This window comes from Nicotiana sylvestris, chromosome 12 (assembly GCF_000393655.2).
Source record: "Nicotiana sylvestris chromosome 12, ASM39365v2, whole genome shotgun sequence".
Taxonomy (NCBI): Eukaryota; Viridiplantae; Streptophyta; class Magnoliopsida; order Solanales; family Solanaceae; genus Nicotiana; species Nicotiana sylvestris.
Genome location: NC_091068.1, coordinates 42905847 through 42925809, shown reverse-complemented (window position 1 = coordinate 42925809; position 19963 = coordinate 42905847). Strand labels below are relative to the sequence as shown.

The 19963-nt window shown below is 39.7% G+C and overlaps 1 protein-coding gene across 1 annotated transcript; it reads left to right on the top strand.

Annotated features, from left to right (window-relative positions):
* Positions 1–10440: 10440 nt before the first annotated feature.
* On the top strand, positions 10441–19098 carry LOC104240789 (haloacid dehalogenase-like hydrolase domain-containing protein Sgpp). Its single transcript, XM_009795673.2, has 5 exons — positions 10441–10816; positions 17452–17569; positions 17674–17828; positions 18255–18516; positions 18626–19098. The coding sequence occupies exons 1-5, from the start codon at positions 10686–10688 to the stop codon at positions 18815–18817; spliced, it is 858 nt and encodes a 285-aa protein (XP_009793975.1). The 5' UTR covers positions 10441–10685; the 3' UTR covers positions 18818–19098.
* Positions 19099–19963: the final 865 nt, after the last annotated feature.

Below are 19963 nucleotides of genomic sequence, written 5' to 3'. Positions count from 1 at the left end.
TCAAGGGTTCAGAAAGTCATGAGAGAGTCAGTATATAAAATAAGGTAGAACATGGATAGTCATGATTTCATATAGCTTTAACAAAATACATAATTAAACGACAGTGATTCAAGGAGAAGTATACAAGTCTTAGCATGAATGGTTAGAACGAGCACGAGCACAAAAAATCAGTGAAAGGTCGAACTAAGAAATTTAGTAGAAGCATATTAGGACAAGAAAATCACGGAAATCAGAAGGACCCAAAGCAAGAACATAGTCAGATGCACTAGTACTCAGGAACCAAATGAAAAACCCTAGAAAATTAGGGCTTTCAGTACAAATGGTCTAATTAGTCAAAATATATGAGAAGCAGAAGTTTAAACACAAAAAATCATCAAACAAAATTTTAAAAAGAAATTCCGAAAACCCTAGTTTTAGGAAAAGATGAAAATCGCTTGAAAATTACTCGATTCTTATAAAGAATCTCAAGGCTATTGTAAAACTCACGGGAAACAAACTCAAATCACCTTAGATCTGTACAGATCTAGGAGGTTTTTAGAAAAGAAATTAGGGTTTCAAAGAGAACCATACAGAGATGAAGAAACCTGTTTAGAAAATCATAGATCGTGGCTAATATAGGATGATCTCACTCAAAATCACACCGGAATGTCCTGGAACAGGCGAGAGATGAACCCTAGATGCAAGTCAACATAATCCTGGTCCCTTGAGGGCCTTAAAGATGGCAAGCATGACAGGAGAGAGGCCATTGGAGGCCTTAGAGGTGGTGAGAGGTTACCGGAGATAGCCATAGATGGGGGTCAGTGAGATTGGGGATTAGGGTTATGGTGAGAGCGTTTGAGAGCAGAGAGGATTTTACGGCGGTGGTGTAAGGTGGGAAATGGTTAGGGTTTTAGGGGGTGTAGGTTAGTTTATTTTAGGTAATGGGAGATCTAGACCGTTGATCAAAATGATCAACAGCTAGGATCTAACAAGAGTCGGGTCGGGTAGGTTTGTTAGAATCAGAAGGGTATTGGGCTTGGGTAATTTAATCCAAAATTGGGCTGGGTATTGGGGCTGAAATTGAAATGAAATTAGGCTAGATTTTAAATAGCCATTTTAGTACTATATAATTTATGGAAAAGGCTCAAAACTACACATATCATTTGCTAAATGGTTTATAAATACCCTCCTTCCATCTATCCGTCCAATAAAACACACGACGTTATTTCTATATCTAAAAGTACCCCTCTTTTTAACGGCGCCGCACATGGGCTCCACGTCTAATGTGTTGTCATTTTTTTATTGAGCCATGTGACTCTCGTTTAGAATCCAAATATTCGCCCCATTAACCAAACCCGCCCAATTATTTTCCCGACCTATTACTTTCTCTTTTTCTTAATCTCTCCTCACCTTCTCATCATTCTCACTCCAACACCCCCACCCCCAACAAAATAAAACAAAAACAACAAATTCAAAGGTCCATACTTTTCCAACAAATCAAACAATCTAAAACCAACCCATTATCTTCCTCAAAAACCCCACCTCAAACTCCTCCTTTTCCGATCACAAATCCAAAAACCAAAAATTAAAGCAAAATGATGCACGTGACCTTTTACTGGGGTAACAAAGTGACCCTTTTGTTTGATTTTTGGAGAATTGATTCTTGGTCAAGCTATGCCTCGCTTTACTCGCTTGTTTCATCGTATCCATTTTTTATCAGTATATGGAAGATCGTCGTCAGTGATTCAAGATTCTCTCTTCAAATTCCAAGAAAAACTACCCTCCGCCATCATCCAACGTCGCCGTGAATACCCCTCTTCTATATTCTTTTCCGACTGTCGGCGGTGTGTGGAATTCGGCGAGATTTGCGACGGCGATTCTATTTGGGATTAATTCGGCATTTGGGTATTTTCTTATGTTGGCTATTATGTCATTTAACGGCGGCATTTTTGTTGCTATGTCGATCAGATATTTGCTTTTTAGGACTGGTGAAGAGGATGTTGTGGTCGTTGATAATCCATGTGCCTGTGCTTGAAATTTTCTGAATATTAATGTTACTTGTAATGGGTTTGATTCTTGTTTTACCCATAGAAATTATATGGAAAAATGATAATGAAGATGTTTATTTTTTTTTTGGAAGATGGGGTGGGTCAAACAAATGGGATGGGTATATTATACCCATATGTATGAAGTGAAATTAGGAGCCACGTGACTAATAAATTATTGCCAACGCATTAAAAGTAGGGCACACATATGCTGCCGTTAAAAGCAGGGGTAATTTTAGGTATATAAATAATGTTGTGTGTTTTTTCAGATTAATAGATGGACAGAGGGTATTTGTAAACCATTTAGTAAACAATAGGGATAGTTTAAGACCTTTTCCGTATAATTTATAAATAATAATAAATAATTTCTGAAAAATAATTTCGTGTACTAAAATAATTTAAAATAGTTATTTAACATTTTAAAAATATAAAAGATCTTTTTATGCATCAACAATGTAATTATGCATTGATAGGGCTAGTATTGCAAATATATGCAAATTAGCTTAAAAATGCAAATGCAATTGTATGTGCCTAGTGGATCACCTTAGGGTGCTCCTATCTTGTTTGTGAAGAAAAATGATGGTTCTATGCGTATGTGTATTGATTATCGCTAGTTGAACAAGGTTACAGTAAAGAACTGTTATCCTTTGCCTCTCATTGATGATCTGTTTGACCAGCTTCAGGGCACACGAGTGTTTTCTAAGATTGAATTGTACTCAGGTTACCATCAGTTGAAGATTCGAGAGCCAGATATCTTGAAGACTGCTTTCAGGACTCGGTATGGTCATTACGAGTTCCTTATTATGTCATTTGGGTTGACCAATACCCCAGCAGCCTTTATGCATTTGATGCACAGTGTGTTCAGCCATATTTTGACTCGTTCGTCATTGTCTTTATTGATGATATTCTAGTGTATTCCCGAAGTCGGGAAGATTATGAGCAGCACCTGAGGATAGTGCTCCAGACCTTAAGAGAAAAGAAGTTATATGCTAAGTTCTCGAAATGTGAGTTTTGGTTGGATTCCGTGGCATTCATAGGCCACGTGGTGTCAAGTGAGGGTATTTAGGTGGATTCGAAGAAAATAGAGGCCGTGCAGAGTTGGCCCAGACCATTCTCAGCTACAGATATCTGTAGTTTTCTTGGCTTAATGAGTTATTACCGTCGTTTTGTTGAGGGTTTTTCATCGATTGCAGCCCCTATGACCAGACTGACCTAGAAGGGTGCTACGTTCTAGTGGACGGAAGAGTGTGATACGAGCTTTTAGAAGCTCAAGAAAGCTTTGAGTATAGCCCTAATTTTGATACTGCCTACAGGTTCGGGGTCTTATACGGTCCATTGTGATGCTTTGAGGATTGGGCTTGGAGCGGTGTTGATGCACGACGGTAGGGTGATTGCCTACGTGTCCAGACAATCGAAGGTACATGAGAAGAATTATCCGGTCCACGACCTTAAGTTAGTTTCCATTGTTCACGTCCTGAAGATTTGGCGTCATTATTTGTATGGTGTTCCCAGTGAGATTTATACTGATCATCGGAGCTTGCAATATCTGTTCAACCAAAAATATCTAAATTTGCGCCAGAGGAGGTGGTTAGAGTTGCTGAAGTACTATGACATCACTATTTTGTATCACTCGGGCAAGGACAATGTGGTAGCTAATGCCTTGAGTCGTCGGGCAAAGAGTTAGGGGAGATTGGTTTATTTACCAGTATTGGAGAGGCCTATGGCGATGGATGTTCAGGACTTAGACATCCAGTTTGTGAGATTGGATCTTTTGGAGCCCAGTCGGGTTCTAGCTTGTGTTGTTTCTCAGTCTTCCTTATTTGATCGTATCAGGTAGTGTCAGTATGATGACCTTCATTTGCTTGTCCTCAAAGAAAAGGTTCAGCATGGTAATGCCAGAGATGTGATCATTGGTGAGGACATAGTATTGAGGATGCAGGGACGGATTTGTGTACCCAATGTTGATGGGCTTCGGGAGTTGATTCTGGAGGAGGCCCATAGTTCGCGATATTCTGTTTATCTGGGTGTCGCGATGATGTATCAGGATTTGAGACTGCACTATTAATAGAGGTGGATGAAGAAAGATATAGTTGGATTTGTAGCTCGGTGCCTCAACTGTCAGTAGGTGAAGTATGAGCACCAGTGACCGGGTGGGTTGCTTCAGCAAATAGAGATTATGGAGTGGAAGTGGTAGAGGATAACCATGGACTTTGTAGTTGGGCTCCCACACACTTTGAGAAAGTTCGATGCTATTTGGGTGATTGTGGATCGGCTGACCAAGTCCGCTCACTTATTCATGTGTGTACTACTTATTCTTCGGAGCGGTTGGCGGAGATCTATATCCGGGAGATTGTTTATCTGCATGGTATTCCAGTTTCCATAATTTTAGATAGAGGTACGCAGTTCACATCCTGATTCGGGAGTGTCGTTCAGCATGAGTTGGGTACTCGGGTGGAGTTGAGTACAACATTCACCCTCAGACGGGCGGGCAGTCCGAGCGCACTATTCAGATTCTTAAGGATATGCTCCGTGCGTGTGTGATTGAGTTTATAGGGTCTTGGGATCAGTTCTTTCCATTGGTGGAGTTTGCCTACAACAACAGCTATCAGTCCAGCATTTAGATGGCACCATATTAGGCTTTATATGGTAGGCAGTGTAGATCACCGGTAGGTTGGTTTGAGCCGAGTGAAGCTAGACTATTAGGCACAGACTTGGTTTAGGATGCTTTGGAGAAGGTCAAGATGATTCAGGATAGACTCCGTACAGCCCAGTCCAGACAGAAGAGCTACGTGGACCGGAAGATTCATGATGTTTCCTACATGGTTGGAGAGCGGGTTCTTCTTTGGGTTTCGCTTATGAAGGGCGTCATGAGATTTGGGAAGAAAGGAAAGTTGAGTCCGAGGTTTATTAGCCCTTTTGAGATATTAAGGCGTGTTGGGGAGGTTGCTTATAAGCTCGCCTTACCCCTCAGCTTGGCATGAGTTCATCCGGTATTTTATGTTTCGATGCTTCGGAGGTATCACGGTGATCCGTCGCACGTGTTGGATTTTAGTTAAGTCCAGTTGGACAAGGATATATCCTATGTTGAGGAGCCAGTGGCAATATTGGACCTGCAGGTTAGAAAGCTGAGGTCAAAGAACATTGCATCAGTGAAGGTTTAGTGGCGGGGTCAGTCAGTCGAGGAGGCGACCTGGGAGACCGAGCAAGATATGTGCAGCTGTTACCCTCATCTTTTCACTACTTCAGGTATGTCTCTATGCTCGTTCGAGGACAAATAAATCTTTAAGTGTAGGAGGATATGACGACCCGGCCGGTTGTCTTAAGAATTAACGCCCCGATCCCCTATTAACTACTTTCCAAATGTTTATTTTTGCTATTTTGATTTGTCGGGACATTCGGTTTTGAGTTTCGGAGAGTTCTGGGACACTTAGTCCCTAAATGAGAGCTTAAGTGTTGGATAGTTGCCTGTAGTGTGAAGACGACCTCGGAATGGAATTCTGATGGTTTCGTTAGCTCTGTGGGGTGATTTCAAGGTTAGGAGCATGTTCGGATTGTGTTGTGGAGGTCAGTAGCTAATTTAGGCTTGAAATGCCGAAAGGTCGAATTTTGAAGTTTCCGGTTTGATAGTGAGATTTTGATCCGAGGGTTGGAATATAATTTTGGTAATTGGAGTAGCTCCATAGTGTTGAATGTGACGTGTGTGCAAAATTTCAGGTCATTCGGACGAGGTTTGATAGACTTTTTGATCAAAAGCGTATTTTTAGAGTTTTGGAATTTTTAGGCTTGAATCCGTGGTTGATTTGTCGTTTTGATGTTGTTTTAGGTGTTTTAAGGATTGGTATAAGTTTGGACAGTGGTATTAGACTTTTCAGTGCCTTTGCTTGAGGTCCCAGGGGCCTCGGGATGATTTTGGATGGTTGACGGAAGGATTTTGGAGTTTGGGATTGCAGCTTTAGCAGGTTTTCTATCATAACTGCACCTGCGAGTGTGGGACCGCAAGTGCAGAGCCGCAGAAGCGGCATTTGGCATCGTAGAAGCGGAAATGGGGAGGTTCAGCAGGAGCCGCAGAAGCGGTAGAATTTCCGCAAGAGTGGTACCGTATCTACGAATGGGGCAGTCCAAGCTGCCCCATCACCCTCGGCCTGATAGTGCTGATCAAGCCACCTGCACTCATGTGCACATGTTTTATTTAAAATGGATCGAGTGAGAAAGAAGGTTACCAGTGCATCATTGTAAGGTCGAGGTGAGGTCTTGGTACCCTCTTTGCTGAATGTAAGGGTGTCCTTGGGGGTATATCCCCAGATTTGCCTTTCTCCGGTTACGAGAAATTTTGCTCTCCCTTTTACAAGTTCTTGGAAAGGGTCGTCGCTCCTCCATTATCGTGGTAATGCACAGTGGCCCGTTTCCTTTGTTCCTCCTGGCCATCTTCCATACTAGGTACTGAACTTGAATTCGTTCACTCGTCAGTTCTTGGCGGTGATTTTTGTTGAGCGGCTTGGCGTTTTCCTTCGGAGCCGGTGGCTATCTTCGGCCCCACAGCCGCACTTACTGTGTAGTTTCCGCGCCAGGCTGTGAATCCTTTGAGAGGAATTCGATCGAATTGGTCCGATCCATTTGACGTCCCTGGTTTCGCCCACGGCGAACACGATGTTTGGTATAGCGATGTGGAAATTGTACTATGATGGCGAGGCGCCCTTGCTGGCCATGCTTCCTCGTCGAACCTGGCTTTGTTAACGATTCCTCTAGGATATTGTCCTCGGGCCATTCTCCGATCGTTGCGAGGTAGATTGCATCTCGGGGCGTTCCTCCTGTCTGTGGCGCATGGGTGGTACTTCCCTCTGTTTGGCATTAGTTTCTTTGCTAGGAGCCTATTTGGGTAAGCTGAGCCTGAGGAGGCTCTCGGATGGTCATCCATGGCCCTGATTTGCGACTGATGCCAGGTACGGGCATCCGACCAGGTCTTGGCTAGGTACCTGATCAAGTTTTGTTTGAACTGCGCTGAAATTGTCGGGCTAGGTTTGTTTAGGCTTTGAGTGAAGGCCTGTATTGCCCAGTCATCCGAGACCGGGGGTAATCTCGTTCGTTCCATCAGGGAATGTGGTGTGAATTCCCGTGGCGTTTCATTCTCCCTTTGTTCGGCCCTAGATGCATCGGGCTTTCTCGTCGTTGCTTCGATGGCACCGGCGTGTGCCTTTATGGAGGAATCTGCCGTTATGGTAAGCGATTTTATGGGGTCGGGCTCTAGGTTATGACGCCACATCATGGTTCCTTTCGAGAGTATTTCCCCGAACCTCTTTGATAAGACGGGCTTGGTCTCATTATATTTTGGGTCGTTGCCTTTTTCCGCACACGTATAGGCAGTGATGTGTTCGTTGGGATCTGAGGTCCCGTTGTACCTAGGGAGTTCTGGCGTTTTGAGCTTCTTTGGAATGGGTTCCGGGGTCGTTTCCTCGGGGGGCGGCCACTACATGATCTTCCATGATTCTGATTCGATCTTTTTGGTGAGATCCCCAAGCATCTTTGTTATGGCAGGGTCGGCTACCGATCCGTTATTGCTTGAACTCTTAGGTACTTGTTCGGCAGGGGGAGCTGCTTCCGGTGCTGCTGTGTCTGGAACCTTCGGATGGCTTTGTAACAGAGCGATGGCCAACTATTGTGCCTGCAACATTTCAAAAATAACGCGAAGGCTAACTTTTTGTTCTTCCCGGGCTGGAGTCTTTTGGGCTTCCTGTTGGTCGCCATGTTGTATGCTTCCGTCGGTGCGCGAGCGCGTCTGCCAGAATCAGTCCGGGCGCATTATCGGGATTATGTGATTGCATTCCGGGAGCCGGAACAGCCACGCCATTTTCCCCGTGGTTTTCAAGGTTGTCGTTCTCGACTCTGTTTACCAAGCCAGACATTTTGACCTGAAATCAAAAGATCTTGGACAAGAAAAAGTGTGAAAAATAACTTGCGTTTGTGGAATGAAACCAGCAAGAAAATAATCACTATTATTTTTAGCCCCACTGTGGGTGCCAAACTGTTTACCGTGAAAATGGTAACAACAATTAAATTTGTAAATGGGATTCTAAAAATACGTGATCTATTTTTATGCTAGTTGTTATAGCAATTGGTGCTAAGAGTATGAAGTTTAATGAAGAGATACAAGCTAAAACGGGGCAGTAATCAAACCTAGTGGCTTGCCGCCCGATCCTCGAACAGGTCGATGAAGGAGCCTCGGGGCTGATATCCGGCTCGGTCTCGAGCTATCGAGGGTAGTCGGGGATGGGATAACAGTTGAGATATGATCAAGCAAGGCTCTTTATGGCCAATACCAAACAATGAATGAAGAACAAGTATGAAAGCAATAAACGTTAAGAGTGGCCTCGAGCTAATAAGAACGAGCAAGTTAGAGAGAAGAGAGAGAGAGAGATATTATTGATCTTGTGGAGAATAGTTGGAGCAACATCATCCCTTTACAAAATAGCGTCGGTTCCCTTTATATAGGAGGGGACCCGGTTATAGTACAACATACATTAATTGTAAAGTATGGAGATGGGATGGCTAGACGTGATGCTTCGGCATAGGCACTGGATAGGCCGACTCTGCCAGACTTTGCCGTGTGTCTTGGGAACATCCCATTTTGCTCTAGTCTCAACCTTTTTCTTCTTTGAGTTGGGCCTTGACGAGCCCGAGGGAGGGACTCGGTCGCAACTCCACGTCCTCGGGGTCTCGAGGTATTCTTCCGAAGTGGCTTGATAGCGAGAAATTAAGCCCTCTGATTTCACCGCATACATTGGCCAAGGGCTCGTTTGGTACGAGGGATAAGGACTAATTAGTCCCAGGATTAAATTTGAGATGAGTTTATCTCACGTTTGGTTGGGATAAAATTGCGGTGTAATCAATCTCGGGATTAATTATCCCCGGATTGTAGTATTTTTTACCCCTATGGGATTGTGGGATAAGTAATCCCGGGATAACTTGGTTCCTAATAAAATGACCCCTAAGGGGTCGTTTAGTTAGGAAACAAGTTATCCTATGATAAATTATTCCGGGATTAGTTATCCCACCTTCCAATAGGGATAAAAATACGGAAAAGGGCCAAAAATGTCCTTCAACTATTCGAAATAGCTTAAAAATATCCTCCGTTTGTTTTCGGTGCCAAAAATATCCCTGCCGTCTATGTTTTGGACCACAAATGCCCTTAAACAGTTAGTCTTGCCATTGAAGCTGACATGACAGTCCAACTAGGTTAGATTTTCTTACATGGCCATCCTCCTAAGCAATCTAGCATGACAAAACTATTTTTTCGGAAAAACTATTTTTCCAAATTTTTTTATTAAAACACAAAATCAACATTTATTCCGAAAAAGTAAAAAATATTTAGAAAAATTATTTATTTCGGAATTATTTTTATTAAAATACAAAATCAACACTTATTCCGAAAATAGTAAAAAAATTCCGAAAAAATTATTCTTGATTGGGCTTCATGATTTGATTAAAAAACTCCATTGTTCTCTTTTGTGAATTTATGATTAGTTTTATCTAAATTTTTAGATACTTATCAGTTATAGCTTCACAAAAGGCACACCTCTACTGTAAGTATCAATTGATTCATCCGAAGTTCTTATAATTTTTGGAGTTTTGAAAATTTCAAAAATTCCGAAATTAACTTTAAGTGAAATTTAAAATTTTTACGGTCGAACACTTATTCCAAAAAAGTAAAAAAATTCCGGAACAATATATTAAAGCACGCCCCAAAATAATTTATTTTGTATATTATATATAATATTTTAATAAATAAATAATTTTTCCAAATTTTTTTACTATTTTCGGAATAAGTGTTGATTTTGTATTTTAATAAAAAAATTCCAAAATAAATAATTTTTCCAAATATTTTTTACTTTTTTGGGAATAAATGTTGATTTTGTATTTTAATAAAAAAAATCGGAAAAATAATATTTTTGAAAAAATAATTTTGTCACGCTGGATTGCTTAGGTGGATGGCCTTGTAAGCAAATCTAACCTAGTTGGACTGTCATGTCAGCTTCAATGGCAAGACTAACAGTTTAGGGGCATTTGTGGTCCAAAACATAGACGACATGGATATTTTTGGCACCAAAAACAAACGGAGAATATTTTTGAGCTATTTCGAATAGTCCAAGGACATTTTTGGCCCTTTTCCGTAAAAAAAATACTACAATCTGGGGATAACTAATCCGGAGATTAATTATACTATGATTTTATCCTAATCAAACATGTTATAAACTCATTTTAAATTTAATCTTAGAATTAATTATCCCTTATCCTTTATACCAAGCGACCCCTAAGTGTATAAAATAATCCTAAGGGGCATCGAGATTTGTTCCCAATTTTGGAGAGTAAATTATGTATTGTCTTTTATTTACCGAGAACGTTTTTCTTTTTTATCATTTTTATCAGACTACTAGGTATTTGAGCCACTTCCTTTGGGGAAGAAAAAGAATATTCGAACAATTCTTAGCCAATGGATGGCTGGTCCTAGTAGAGGACGAAACAACAGAACCACACTCCCCTCACCAACACATCCGTTAATTGATTGACTTGTAAATCCTATAAACTGAAAATCACTTGGCATCCTCCGACAAAGTGGGAAGTTCTGATTTGAGCATTACAATCTTTTCTTTACATCTGAATAACTATATGACCGCTTTGCTCTCTTTCCACACTGTTCCTTCCTATGTACTACCCACTAAACCATTTCCAAGAAATAATCTTTCAACACTAGTTCCTCGAATGTCCTTGTCTTCGTCAACTTCTAACCAACAGATAAGGTAATTCCTTTTTTCATAATTTTTTAGTGTCAATCATCTATTGATTATCCTTTGAGCTGCTCTTTTAACACGCCTCTCTGTCCATTGGCATTGGGAAAGTCTTGGTTACCTTTTTTCTTTATTTTGCCACAGCCATTATTTGTTTTATTTTTGAGGTTGCTAATTTGTGCAATTAATTTGTGACCGACTAGTGTAGACATTTTATAATTGTGATATATAAATGTTAAAGGGACTTTTACCTACAGATACAAAATTAGGCCCTAATTTGGTGGTTTGGCAAGATGGTTTAATTTTCAAAAAGTAGCAAGAGTTTATTTACCAAATTTATACAATCCACTAAAAACATACTCTCTTCGTTTCAAAAAGATTGGTACTATTTTCTTATTAGTCCGTCTAAAAAAGATTGGCACATTTCAATATTTTAATTAATAGAAAGCATTTATGGTCATATAAATGTTATGACATGTTTAAGACCACAAGTTTCAAAAGTTTTACGGTCACACAAATACTATGGCTTATTTAAGGCCACATATATCAAAAGTCTTCCCTTTTTTGTTAAGTTTGTGAGTCAAACTAGGACAATCCTTTTTTGAAATGGAAGGAAAATAACTTATTTACATACAACTCGCATACAAATATTATTGTATATATATATATATTACTCGGTAAAAGCATAAAACTTACATACAACTTGCATATATTATGTTGTTGTATGTATTATATATATATCATTTACATGTATTTTGTATGTCGAGTATGAATGTCCAATGATATATCCATACCACCCGACATACATCCGGCAAACAACTATTCTACCACCGGACCACCATTCAAAAAACCACCATACTAATCACCATAAACCATCATTCTTTAAACCTTTGGCGGAGTGGTAAGTACTCCCCCATTCTTAACTAGAGATCTTGGATTTGAGATCTAGATATGGAGTCGCCTTTGAAAGGGAGCGCTTCACCCCTTAATAGCTGCTTCCTCACTTACGCTGCCATTGCCATGAATGACGCTCAAAGCTACAACATTCTTTTTCCATCCTTTGACTCTATCTACAGTTACTGGCAACATTTAAGTTGCTATGTATTGAATATCTTGCTATGTTAGTTAATTAAGTGCAAGCATCCCTAATAGTAGGCTTCCAATTTTGCATATCTAGGTGAAGTTTCCAAAGTCAAACTCAAACATCACTAGGTGGAAGAAATGTTTAAATGAGAAGTATGGTAATGAATGAGGTGCAAGTCTCATGGGAGTATAGCCATGTCACTTTTCATTACTCTCTCGATTGTAAAAGTTCTTTGTAAGATTTTCTTGGGATATAGGGTCAAAGTGTATATAGCAAAAATATAGGGTGTGCAAATTAGTTAAGAGTGGTTAGTTAGTTATAGTGGTTAATTGACAGCTGCACAATGGTTGTCATTTAGTTAGTAGAAAAGCCCCTATATAGCATAGTAATGGACGGAGGTCTCACTGATTTTGGCAAATACAATTCCCTTCTTCTTTCTTCTCCATTCTCAATCTTCTTCCTTACAAATTCAACGTGGTATCAGAGCGGGAATTGCTGGGACTGTAATTTCCGATCTAGTTCCGGCGAGATTCAAGTTTTTCGGCAGAAATACAGAGCTGGAAAATTCTTCAATTTTGAGCTCAATTTCAAGCAGTCATGGCAGACAACGAAGTCAGCTCACTCGATCATAATCATCCGCTATTTTTGCAAGCTTCAGACGCTCCAGAACTAGTCTTAATTCCGCTCAAGCTCACAAGCCCAGAAAATTACTCACTGTGGAGCAGGGCGGTGAAATTGGCACTCGGGGGAAAGAGCAAGCGTGGATTTGTGGATGGATATTTTGTAAAAAGTATGTATAAAGGTGTATTGGCTGAGCAATGGGAGAAATGTAATGCAATTGTTCTATCATGGATTGGTAGTACTGTTTCGAATGAATTAATGCCTAGCATCGTATATACATCGAATGCAAAAAAGGTATGGGCTGATTTTCAGGAAAGATTTGATAGGTCAGATCTAACAAGTATCTATCATCTTTGGACTGCTATTGCAACTTTGAGACAAGGAACAAACTTGGTCACTAGCTATTATTCAAAAATGAAAGATCTATGGGATGAATTAGATGTCATAGCACCTTTGGCTTCGTGTGACTGTGAGGAGTCTAGGCCTTCAGTGGAGCTCTTGAAAAACATTCGCCTATTACAGTTCCTTATGGGACTGAACGAGAGTTATGGCAACATTCGAAGTAATGTCTTGGCCAAAAGACCTGTGATCACAGTGAATGAAGCTTATGCAATAGTTATACAAGAAGAAAGTCAAATAACTCTAAGAGTCACATGCACATTGAAGGATCCTCTTACAATGCTGGCTGGTAAAGGTCATGAGTTTAAACCTAAGAGGCCAGGATTAATATGTGATTATTGTGGTTATAAAGGACACCTAAAAGAAAATTGCTACAAGATAATGAGGTATCTACCAGATTTCAAAAGCAAGAAGGGCAAAATTCAGGAGGCAGGTCCTATGTGAACAATGCAACAAGTGAAGAGAAACAGGTGCCTATGCTGCCAACACAAGGAAATTTCTTCATTGAGGATCAAAACAAACAACTAGTGAATTTGTTGCAGAAGACTACCACAAATGAATGTTCCATTAATACTGCAAGTATCATTACTTTAATGACAAATGCAGCTGCTAGTGATCATGTTTGGATAGTGGATTCAGGTGCTACTCACCATGTGACACATTGTAAGAATGCTCTAAATAATCTTAGAAAAGCAGATCATAGGGCAGATGGAGTACAGTTGCCTACAGGCAGCAAAGCAGAAATTACACATATAGGAGATGCAATAGTTTTAGGGAATAAACTATGGAAGGAGTATTGTATGTGCCGGATTTTAAATTCAACTTATTTTTAGTGTCAAAGCTCACTAGACAATTATATTGCTCAGTTGGTTTTTATCCTGATTTCTGTATATTTCGGGGGCTCTACAATGGCAAGGTGATACGGATTGGTAGATAAAACAATAGATTATATTTGATAAAAGAAAATTTACCAACAACAGGAATTAGTTTCTCGAAGGAACATGGAGAAACAACACTGTGGCATTTGAGGCTTGGTGATGCATCAACAAAATCTATGCAGCATATTTCAGAACTAAAGAATAAGATACAAGCTGGAGAGAAGGACAACTGTGAAGTATGCCCTTTAGCAAGGCAGTGTCGACTACAGTTTCCACTTAGTAGCACCAGATCAAGTAGTTGTTTTCAACTCATACACATGGATGTTTGGGGACCTCATAAGGTACCTACGTATGACAGGAAGCTTTATTTTGTTACAATAGTAGATGACTACAGCAGGTTTACTTGAGTCTGCTTAATACAGTCTAAATGTGAAGTAGTTGTAATAAAGAACTTTCTTGCAATGGTAAATACTCAGTTTGAAGCTACTGTGAAGATCGTTAGATCAGATAATGGTACTGAGTTCTTCAACTCTCAATGCAATGTTTTATTTGCTTCTCTAGGAATCATACACCAAAGTGGTTGCCCATACACCCCACAACAAAATGGGGTAGTTGAACGAAAACATAGGCATATACTGGAGGTTGCAAGAGCCTTGAAATTTCAAGGCTCAATTCATAGGAGATTCTGGGGTGATTGTGTGAGAACTGTAGTATACTTGATAAACAAACTGCCCACTAGTATTTTGCAAGGAAATTCCCCTTATGAGTTATTGTTTGGAAAGCCAGCCAAAATAGATCACTTGAGGGTGTTTGGTTGCTTGTGTTATGCAAGTAATCTGTCTAAAGGTGATAAGTTCACAGCTAGAGCAAAAAGGGCTGTCCTTATTGGATACTAAGAAACACAAAAGGGTTATAAGCTGTATGATTTGGAGAATAGAAGTGCATTTGTTAGCAGAGATATGGTATTTAAAGAGCAGGTCTTTCCTTTTGAGAGAACTACTGATTCAGATTGTACAGAGGATCTATTTACTTCTCAACCTTCAATTGTGGAAATAGATAGACACCAACCACATGCACCTGTGACTCGAACCACAACCCAGAACATGCAAGTGCCAGTTGCTGAAAACATACACCAATCACATGCACCTGTGATTCCAACCACAACCCAAAACATGCAAGTGCCAGTTGCTGAAAACATTACTACAGAAGTGGAGAATACTAATATGGACACAATCATAGATCATGCAGAGTTTGCTGAAGACCATGAGACTGCAGCTGATGCCCCAATAAGTGAGAATCTCATTCCTGCTATCCTTGAACCAGCAGTTGAAACAAGTGAGAATCTCATTCCTGCTATCCTTGAACGAGCAGTTGAGACAACAATAGAAGAAGCAGGAACAAAAGAAATGCACTCACAACCATCACCTATAGAAGTAGAGACTAGGAAGTCTAGTCGACAAGGAAGGCCCTCTGTTTGGCTTAAGGATTACATCACCACTGCCAAGACACACAGTAACACTGTCTATTCCATCTCTAATGCTCTCTCTTATGATCATCAATCCCTTACGTACCAATCATATCTCAATGTTTTTCAGTTTTAACTGAACCACAGTCCTTTAAGGAGGCTGCAAAAGATCCAAGATGGATAGAAGCTATGGACCAAGAAATTAGAGCACTTGAAGAGAACCATACTTGGGAAGTGGTCGACTTACCAGAAGGGAAGAAACCAATTGGTTCTAAATGGGTGTTTAAGATCAAATATAAATCAACTGGAGAGGTTGACAGATTTAAGGCATGACTAGTAGCAAAGGAACACACCCAACAAGAAGGGTTGGACTATCATGAGACATTCTCACCAGTTGCTAAAATGGTAACTGTTGAGAACTGTTCTGAGTATAGTAGCCTCCAAGGGATGGATCCTCTATCAAATAGATGTCAATAATGCAGTCCTACAAGGGGATCTTTATGAAGAAGTATACACGGTCTTGCCACAGGGTTTCCAACGACAGGGGGAGAACAAAGCTTGCAGACTATTGAAATCACTCTATGGCCTGAAACAGGCTTCATGACGGTGGAACATTAAGCTCACAGATGCCTTAGTGGGAGCAGGGTATCAGTAGAGTGCATATGATCATTCTCTATTCACTAAGTAGACAGCATATGACATTGTGATTATATTAGTGTTTGTTGATGATCTCTTGATCACTGGTAGTAATGTTTCCCTAGTGGAAGAGGCCAAGAGCACATTGCATAACAACTTTAAGGTCGAAGATTTGGGTGAGCTCAAATATTTTTTAGGCATTGAAGTGCTGAGATCAGGTAGGGGATGTTATTGATCCAGAGAAAATATGCACTGGAATTAATATCCACCACAGGACTGGCTGCTGCCAAACCTACATCCACTCCTATTGAACTTAATCAGAAACTCACCACTATGGAGTATGACAAACATGTTGGGCACAATGGTGATGAAGAGCTGCAAGATATGGGCAGTTATCAAAGGCTGGTAGGCCAGTTGCTCTACTTGACCATTACACGACCTGACATTTGCTTTACCGTGCAAGTTTTGAGTCAATTCATGCAGCATCTCAAGCAATCACACTTAACTGCTGCACTTTGAGTGGTCAGATACATTAAAGGTTCACCTGGCCTTGGTGTCTTCCTCAAGAGGGATCCTATTACCCATTTTTCTGCCTTCTAATATTCAGATTGGGCAGCATGTCTAAACACACGAAAGTCGATCACTGGATACGTTGTCAAGCTAGGGGATTCCTTATTGTCCTGGAAGTCCAAGAAGCAGCAGACAGTGAGTCGAAGCTCAGCTGATGCTGAATATAGAAGCCTAGCAGCAGAAGCAGCTGAAGTTACTTGGCTAGTTGGATTGTTGCAAGAGTTGGACATTGAGATACATCAGCCTATTGATATATATTGTGATAGCAAAGCTGCGCTTCAAATAGCAGCAAATCCTATTTTTCATGAAAGGACAAAGCACATCCACATAGACTGCCATTTTGTTCGAGAGAAGATTAAGAATGGCTTGCTCCCTCCTCATCACATTTCAACCAAACTGCAGTTGGCTGATCTTATGACAAAAGGTCTTGGTGTTGCTCAGCACTCGTTCCTTCTTTCCAAGCGCGGAGTGTTCAATGCATTCTACCCTCCAGCTTGAGGGGGAGGCTTGGGATATAGGGTCAAAGTGTATATAGCAAAAGTATAGGGTGTGCAAATTAGTTAAGAGTGGTTAGTTAGTTATAGTGGTTAATTGACAGCTGTACAATAGCTGTCATTTAGTTAGTGGAGAAGCTCCTATATAGCATTGTAATGAACGGAGGTCTCACTGATTTTGGCAATACAATTTCCTTCTTCTTTCTTCTCCATTCTCAATCTTCTTCCTCACAAATTCAACAGATTTATTTGATACTAATGCAGCTCATCTTAGCACGATAAATAATTGAAAGAAAAATTGCAGCTAGTCGCTCAATCCAATAAGCAATATCATATAGCATGTCTTTTGATAATTATTGCAGCTTGTGTCTAGTTCAATTTACCGCAATATGTACTCTACTCCTAAAATGAGTTTATAGAATATTTTCTAGCATCTATGTAGAAAAGAGGATTTTCTGTATGACATTGTTTCATTTGCTGAATATCCCTTTTCTGTGAAGCAACAAATGTTATTTGCCAGTTGATGCTCCATTGAAAGCAATATTATTTGACATTGATGGAACATTATGTGATTCGGATCCTATCCACTACTATGCCTTCCGAGAGATGCTTCAAGAGGTTGTATTTTCTACTCATTGCATCTGTTGTTATCAGTTCCAACTCTGCACAATGAAGTCAAGGAGATAGTTCTTCATTTAACTAACAGTTTTCATTTCAAACAGATAGGTTTCAATGGTGGAGCACCCATAAGTGAGGAGTTCTTCGTAAAGAATATTAGCGGTATGCATAATGATGAGCTCTGTAACGTCCTTTTTCCGGATTGGGATTTCCAAAGAGCTATCAAATTTATGAATGATAAGGAAGACATGTTCCGAAAGTAAGCTACTGCAAAATTAATAAGTCCATTGATCAAAATGAAGTATATGTCATATAACAATTATCATTAGACCTCCCTGTATATGATTGATAAATTGCATGATTCAGATCAGGATCTAGCTCAATTGCATAATGTTGGGCTCAACCAGCCTGGAGATATTCTTTACATGGTGTGATATTATCCGCTTTAGACCAAACTCGTACGATTTTTTCCAAAAGGTTTCACACTATTACGAAATCCCTACAACTTATATGTAGTCTCCCAATCTTTTCAGCTGCCAATGTGGGACTTTGTTCGCACACCTAACACATAATGTGGCGGACTAGGCCAATTTTTTTGTTTTCTTTTATAGAACCAGCCAAATTATATTAAATAGAGTAGACTCAGATGCTATAAAATTTGGAAACTAATCATAAAAATGCACAGAATTGTATCAGAACAGCTAAAACCATTGGACGGCCTTGAGGATGTATGCAAATGGATTGAGGACCGCGGTCTGAAACGAGCAGCAGTGACTAATGCTCCAAGAGCGAATGCTGAGCTGATAATCTCAATGCTAGGCCTTGCAGATTTCTTTGAACTACTTGTCATTGGAAGCGAATGTGAACGAGCAAAACCTTTTCCTGACCCTTACATGAAGGCACTTCAGGAACTTGGAGTATCTCCTAAGCACGCATTCGTGTTTGAGGTTTGTAATACACATTTAACACTAATGATAGCCGTTGGTACATAAAGATTGATAATCAACTGCAATATGTTTAATTTCGATAATTACTCCTATCTTTTACTGAGTGTAGGATTCTATCTCTGGAATAAAAGCTGGAGTAGCTGCCGGTATGCCGGTTGTAGGTTTAGGTCTAAGGAACCCGGAAAAATTACTGTCAAAGGCTGGTGCAACATTTGTTATCAAGAATTTCAAAGACTCGAAGTTATGGACAGCTCTAGAAGAGTTGGAAACAGAAATGGATGCAGGAAAAATGAAAACTTGAGTTGGAGGCAGGGTGATGTAGAATGTTGTATCACCATAAATTGTTCTTTGATTGAACATCTATATGAACTTCAAAGTGTTCTGTTATATGTCCACCTTTACTGATCACCTCATGCTGAAGTTTGCATGATAAGAGTAGTATTTGTTTATTTTGGTTGAGTTGTCTTTATAGCAAAGTTCAAGGATTTTAGTTATATATGCTACAGTGAAAAATGTACACTATTAGTGTAGTTTAACTTGTTAAAGTACGTTAATTTCCAATTTTACCAGGTTAGCAACTAATGTTTATCATTAAAATTAATCAGTAGTTTAGCAACTTATCTCATTGCTACTACATTTCTCTGTCATAAACTTATGGCATCTATCCACTTATGGATCATATTTATTCCATTGTGGTGTTTACATTTGAAGTTTGTTCCTTCTATAATGGGAGTTATCTGCGCTATGATCCAGCACCTGGAGCTGTGGGGTTCTTCATGCTTTCGGCAAAATAATTTTGGGGAGAAGTTTTGTATTTGGACTACCTTTTGAGAATGAGATCTTGGATAACTTGTGTTGGTACTTTTGAAAGCATACTTTGAATTGTTTTGGTTTCCAGCAAATATTATGTCCATTTTAGGAGAACTAATATGTATTTTAAAATCAACACACTTGTAAAATTTCTCGAAATGCTAGACTAAATGCATAATTTAAACGAAGAGGTGCCAATGCCAAATCCAGTTTTCAGGTAATGGCCCCAGATATACGTATAAAAGTTGAATTGAAATCCATGTTTAATTCAAGGATTAATGACCAGAAATAATGTTCATCATTCTCTTTATGTTTTGTACATACTTTTTAGCTGCTGGAAATTTTTATATATGTGGAATCACGTTTGAGAAATTTAAAGAGTTATCAGTTAATTTTTAAGATTGTAATCGCTTTGTTCTGTTTAGACTTGTCTCACTTGCTATCTAAAGGAATGGAAAAAATACAATAGGTCCCATAAACCATTGTTTTGTCGAAGTGACAGCAAGGTGTTATCGCTTCATGGGGTGAAGTCATGTACTTTAAAGAAGTGTGTGCTTCAAACAATGACAGAAAATGTCATCCCAACGAAAAACAACTAATTCGTTGGATTTCAAGTTTGAGGAGATGAATTAACATT

Coding starts and splice junctions, on each gene's coding strand:
- LOC104240789 (XM_009795673.2), top strand. CDS start 10,686: ATGACCGCTTTGCTCTCTTTCCACACTGTTCCTTCCTATGTACTACCC. Junction 10,817..17,451: donor ACTTCTAACCAACAGATAAG/GTAATTCCTTTT, acceptor TTTTCTGTGAAG/CAACAAATGTTATTTGCCAG. Junction 17,570..17,673: donor TCCGAGAGATGCTTCAAGAG/GTTGTATTTTCT, acceptor CATTTCAAACAG/ATAGGTTTCAATGGTGGAGC.